Below are 6,609 nucleotides of genomic sequence, written 5' to 3'. Positions count from 1 at the left end.
AGCATAAATTAAATAAGGTATCCCAGTGTTCGTTCATCGATCTTCAAAATAATGCGATGCCTATGAAGAAATCTATGATTTATTATTATGTATTATAACATAAAACAAAATAATCTAAGGTTAATACCATTTTATAGATAAAACGTCATAGTGATTAATTAATTAAAAATTATCTCGCTACAATAGCTAAATAGTATCTTTAGAAACAATTGAATAAAAATGTATACTAACTAATTGTCTTAATTGATAAAAAATCTTTTATCTGTTATTTATCCAGTATCAGTTGTTATTTACTGTATTTCCATTATATACAATAACATTTTAAATTTAGGTACTACATCAAATTAAACTAGATTTTTTAATATAGATTATTCATAGTGATTTTAAATCTTGATTTAAAATTATGACCTAATTAAAACTGAAAATATTTGCAAAGTCTAAAATAGAACGAATAAATGTTCTTTTAACCTAATTTCATCAATACATCTAATTAAATGTAAAAAAATTAAGTAAACTTTTATATTTTAATTTATTTAGTTCTTGAAATATATTTGTATAACAATTAATTAAAGTCTTTGTAATATAGTTTTTATATGGTAGGAGCTATTTTATTTATACAAGTATTGGATATTGTATTAGTATAAATTTCTGATTCAATCATTAATTCGCAATTTCCGTTACTTGATTTCCCGCTTCTTTCAAATAACACAAGAACGACATTCCTTACAATGAAATACTTTTGTGATTTATTTAGAATGTATACACTATACATTTTATGGTTTAGACATTTTAAAATAGAATAATATGTAGATATCACTATAAAAATCCATAATAAACAACGACATAAATAATACAAATTTCATGTGTGAAATTGTAAAAATAGAATCGAATATATTAATAATGAATTAGTTCTTAAAAATTCTCTAAAAGTTCAACGTTTACATCTATTGCACTTAATTAAATATTGATACTGTTTTTTTTAAATACAATAGAATCAGTAAATAATAATGACAACAAATATATTAATAGAAAAAAAATTTACATTTTGTATCCATAGTAATTTAAAATTAATGAAAACTTCTTTGGTAATGCGTAGGTTGCAGTTATACATCTTCAGATTGTCTCAATAACAAGTATTTTATTTCTTTTACAACAATTTATTTGATATTCAATATAATTTTCTTAGATATTAATGTACTTAACGTGTAAAAAGGAGTACGTATAATATGTAGTTGTCTTCGATATGAATTTTAATTCGTACATAGTCGATACATGTTTTGATTAAAAAAGAATGATTATAAATTATAAATTATAAAATTGATTATAAAATTATGAACCTTCATACATACTATTTTTAATACCTTTATTTTATGCCATTAATCTAATTGAAATAAATTATTTTAATGTCTATATAAATATTTAAAGGAACTCGTATATAAATAATTGCGATATGATAAATGATTGTGTATTAAATTATAATTATTTGTTGGGAACATATTTTAAGTGTTAGAATTATTTAATAATTTGTTAGATAATAGACGCAGTGTGCTTACATATGCGTGTTACGCTGTATTATGCTGAACTTCTAATTAATTTCCCAATATTTTCTTCCAGAACATGAATTATTTTTGTTTTATAATCTATATCCGTAATGTCCAATTACTATGCGACATCCTCGCTAGACAGCCAATCTCAGAATTTCCGATTTTTCTTTATCGGTACATTTTATTCTTACAGGTCCGTCTTCGCTGATCGGGAAGGTAGACAAAACGTGGCGGATTCGGTGACCCCTATTAGCAGTGTAACGCAGCTTAGCCCTCGAGACCGAGAAAGTTACCCAAGACACCGAAATGCGCGAATACAAGATCGTGGTACTGGGCAGTGGAGGTGTTGGAAAATCTGCGCTTACCGTTCAGTTCGTCCAGGGCATATTCGTAGAGAAGTACGATCCAACTATCGAGGATAGCTACCGGAAGCAAGTCGAGGTGGACGGTCAACAATGCATGCTGGAAATACTGGACACAGCCGGCACGGTAACGAATGAGTATTTCCTGCCGAAATAGCATATAGAGGATAATGTGATTTCAGTAAACTTTTGATTTTACTTATGATGGGCCTTCTTTACCGACCCATCGACTCTACCTTTTGAATCACCGATAAGTCTATTTACTTTTTTATACATTTTATTATTCCTTTATAAGAGCACCAAGAAATTGATTCCGTTCGTTTATGTCTGAGACCATATACTGAACAATGGTGTAAGTTATTGAATGCTTACGTTCAAACGTGTTTTTATTACTTTTTCATCATTATATACGATTATTAATACGATAAACTTTCTATTAAAATTATTGATAAGAAGTGGACAAGGTCTCTTTTTAAAAAAGATTTATATGTAAAAATTTATATTTAAAAAATAACATATTTTTTCATGAATAATGATTAAAAATTTTTACTCATTTTATGTAAGCTATTATGAAATAAATTACATAATTTTATTATATAAATTATCAAAAAATATAATTCATAATACGACATTAAAGGCATTTTACAAAAGAGTATTCTTATTAAAATCCTTTGAGCACAGCTTGTATAAATGCTATTTTTACAAAAATCAATAGTACGAGAATCAGTGCCAACTTGCATCAAATATTTATTTGTAAGAAAATGCTGGAAGAAGTTATTATATTAATTAATTTAATAATAAATCTTGCTCTTCATTTATAACCACGATATCAATTTAAAATCGATTTTCCATATTTATACTGTAATGGTATTGATTTATCCAAGCTGGGTAAGCTAATCTGATTAACATACACTTCATTGTAATATAATTAAAGTGGCAAAGTAAAGTGGTAAGGATACTGTACAAAATATTTTTGAGATTAGTTATTTATATTTAACTAAAATGTAAATTACATATTTACCAACATTGTTGAGGATACATAAAATTCTATAAATTGAAAAAATTTTTTAATGAATAATATTAAACGGATAATATTTTTAACTTTACCATATTCATAACTAAATTGTATTAAAAATGTCGAAGAAACTATTCAAGGCTTACATAAAAGAAACAACAACTTTAATTATTATTCAAATAGAGTATATCATACTCATTATTATATATTATTTTTTATTCTGTCTTTAATGATTAGTATTACTAGAATTATAATAATGTTATTAATATCAAATTATTAAGATTATTTATTTTAACGTAAAGATTTTAAAGTACTATAATTAAAACTCATTTTTAATTAATTTTTGCTAACTCATGAAACACGTGAAAAAAAAAGTGTCAATGATAAAATGAATACGCATGGATTGGATGCTTATCATTTTTATAAGATATCTAGATAATAGATACATAACAATCAAAGTACCAAACTATTCATAATGAATCAAGTAAAATGTATAGAAAATAAACTTTTTTCATGAAATGAAATCATATAACAATATATAAGCCACTCCGTAAGCCTTACTCTCAAAACTTGACAATTTCGAAAGAAACATCTATTGATTCTTTTCACTTTGATTTAACAGAAGCACGTTAATCATTACTTAAATTGCACTTCAGAATAAATATATAAACAGTAAATTCTGTATATATGTATATAATGTTTTAGATATTAATATACAATTACAAAGTGTTGATATCTATATAATTCTAATTAGAACTACAATATCGTAATGGATAGCAAAGTGAATTCAATTAACATTAAAATACTGTATATATTAAGCTCCTTTTATTTAAAGATCAACGCTTATAAATAAACTTTAGCATTAATATATAAAACTTAATATAATAAATCAATTGTATGAGATAGTTATTACCTCGATACACTACATTTAGAAAAATAAAATATTAATTTCAAACTCCGAAGAAACCAATATCACAATTTTCCAAATTTTTTTAAAAAAAAAAATGTGTTTTATTTAGAAAATTCCTTTTACATAATTAATCTGTAAAATGTTAACAAGTGGTTATTAATTTATACTTTATAATTCTCTTTTCAGAATATCTAAATAAATACTGAAAAAATTGAAGCTTGAAATAGTCGAGTAAAATGTGTCTTAATCATTAAACTTTGTATCAGTAATTGAGGTTTTAAATTATCTTCTTTAATATTCTACAACTCAAATTGGACCAATATCGCGTTTATCCCGCGTTGTAAATATTCTGAATCGTCTGAACAACATTTACTCTTAGCTATAGAATGCTACATTAAATTCACGCTCTTATCATTATGTTTAATACTCAGGAGCAATTCACGGCCATGAGAGACTTATACATGAAAAACGGACAGGGCTTCGTTCTTGTGTATTCGATAACAGCCCAATCTACATTCAATGACCTTCACGATCTGAGAGAACAGATACTCCGAGTAAAGGATACGGACGACGTGCCGATGGTCCTCGTTGGTAACAAATGCGATCTTGAAGATGAGAGGGTGGTGGGCAAAGACCAGGGCATCAATCTTGCCCGGCAATACAATTGTGCGTTCATGGAGACCTCTGCCAAAGCAAAGATTAATGTTAGCGATGTAAGTATATTTATCAGTTCATTTTAATTTCCCATTGATTGTAAGATTCTTTTTTTATCTTTATATGTATGAAGATATGTATTTTCCATTTTTAATAACATTAATGACTTGATGGAAGAAAACTACTATTCATAAATGTCTTAATTGTATTAGTATCGTCGATTGGAAGCCTTCATAAACAATTTAGATTTTTATTTCTTTAATATATAGAATTCTATAATAATTTTAAAAAGTTTTATACGATAATAGATGAAACATTTATATCATGTATAAGTTGTAAAAAAATTATTGTTTATAACTAAAGATATTTTGTTGAACATGAAATACAGAACAATAACGATAAATAGAAACAATAACGATAAAATATCGATTTTATTATCGCAAATTTCCTACACTGTACATTCTGAAATGTGAAAAAGTATAAATATTATTTATTATTCATTTTTATAAAGCATTTATTTCATAATCATAAAACATTGAAACGTGTACTTTGAATTATCTGAAAGTTTTAAAAATTATCTTACACATACATTTGATAATAAATAATAATATTTAAAGTTAAATATTATACATAAAATTTATGCTAAAATAATTATTCTGCGTGGATTTGAATAGTAAGTTTTTAGATAATTAGCCAAGTACATTTAATTTTTAAATTACTTCATTCATATACATTATACATTTATTATAGAATTAAAATAATTATATAATGTGACAAATCTAATTTTTCTATGTAAAACAAAGTTGTTATATAAGGCTACGTTTATTAATATAAATATCTGTTGAAGCTTTTTGTTATGCAATATATACAGATATATAAAAATATTCAATGATCCTTTTTCAGATTTTCTACGATCTGGTGCGGCAAATCAATAAAAAATCACCGGAAAAGAAAATGAAGCAGAAAAAGAAGTCGCTGTGCATAGTACTGTAAAGTGGCAACAGGGCCTGTGCTGTGTGTTTTCGTGTATAAGATGGATGAAGTAAATAATTTGAGGAGGCAAGCATGGAGCTAAGCGAAAAGTTATAAAAAAGTATAAAAAAGTTAATAAAACGAAATCGAAGATACCAGTGTGTTGGTTCACGAAACATAAGAAAAGTAAAATAAATAAGGGAGAGAGAGAGAGAGAGAGAGAGAGAGAGAGAGAGAGAAAGAGAGCATAAAATAAGGTAAAGCCAGAATAGAAACAGAAATATCATAACGAAGTCAGAATATAAACATTAGTCGATAATGAGCTGTACAAGACAAGGGGATGGAGTAGGAATAGCAAATGGATGGTAATTGAAAGGATCAGAAATTAGTTGAAGGGGCGAGACAGACGATTGAATACAACAACCGTTCGGTAGAAGGTAATATAATGGAATAATAAAAGAGTGCGGAAGGAAAGAGAAAAGGATTGAGGCTAAGTGGTCAAGAACCAAGGAAAGAACGGTGTGCTTGGGAAGTTTTATGAATACTTGTATATACACACTTTGGTCCCGCGGTGGCGTGCGTACAAAACAGTGCACAAAGTGATGAGAGCGAACTGAGAATGGGAAATACGTCGAATCTATAACGGGAATAAGACCATTTTTATTATTTCTCGCATCGCAATCACGCGCGGACTTTTACTTACATTCTCTTTCTGGATATACTTTCTATTCATTTTTTTTTATTTTTTCTTTTTCCCCTTTTTTAAAAATATTATCATTATGAATATTATTATTATTCATATTATTATCATTATTTTTATTATAATAATTATTATTAATATTATAATTATTATTAGCGGATATATTAATGAATTAACTAAGAGTTGATGGAATTGGACGATAGGACGAGAAACGAACCCCTTTTTTTCTTTTCGACAGAATATGCTTAAAGTGTATAGTAGCATCAACAGTTTAATTTTCAAATGAAGATAAAATAATTTACTGATATAATAATAATAATATGATATAAAAATTGTGAGAAAGAGAGAGAGAGAGAGAGAGAGAGAGAGAGAGAGAGAGAGAGAGAGAAACAGAAAAACTGAGCATGGAAACGGCAAAGCGTGAATGAATAGTAGATAAAGTCGTCAAAAAA

The 6,609-nt window shown here is 26.7% G+C and overlaps 1 protein-coding gene across 1 annotated transcript; it reads left to right on the top strand.

Annotated features, from left to right (window-relative positions):
• Nucleotides 1–1,715: 1,715 nt before the first annotated feature.
• On the top strand, nt 1,716–5,702 carry Rap1 (RAS oncogene family member Rap1). The gene is made up of 3 exons (XM_011500182.1): nt 1,716–2,033; nt 4,263–4,544; nt 5,389–5,702. Exons 1-3 carry the CDS (start codon nt 1,851–1,853, stop codon nt 5,476–5,478), a joined length of 555 nt encoding a protein of 184 aa, XP_011498484.1. The 5' UTR covers nt 1,716–1,850; the 3' UTR covers nt 5,479–5,702.
• Nucleotides 5,703–6,609: the final 907 nt, after the last annotated feature.

Source organism: Ceratosolen solmsi, unplaced genomic scaffold (genome assembly GCF_000503995.2).
Source record: "Ceratosolen solmsi marchali unplaced genomic scaffold, CerSol_1.0 scaffold10, whole genome shotgun sequence".
Lineage (NCBI taxonomy): Eukaryota > Metazoa > Arthropoda > Insecta > Hymenoptera > Agaonidae > Ceratosolen > Ceratosolen solmsi.
This window is presented reverse-complemented; position numbering and strand designations above follow the sequence as displayed.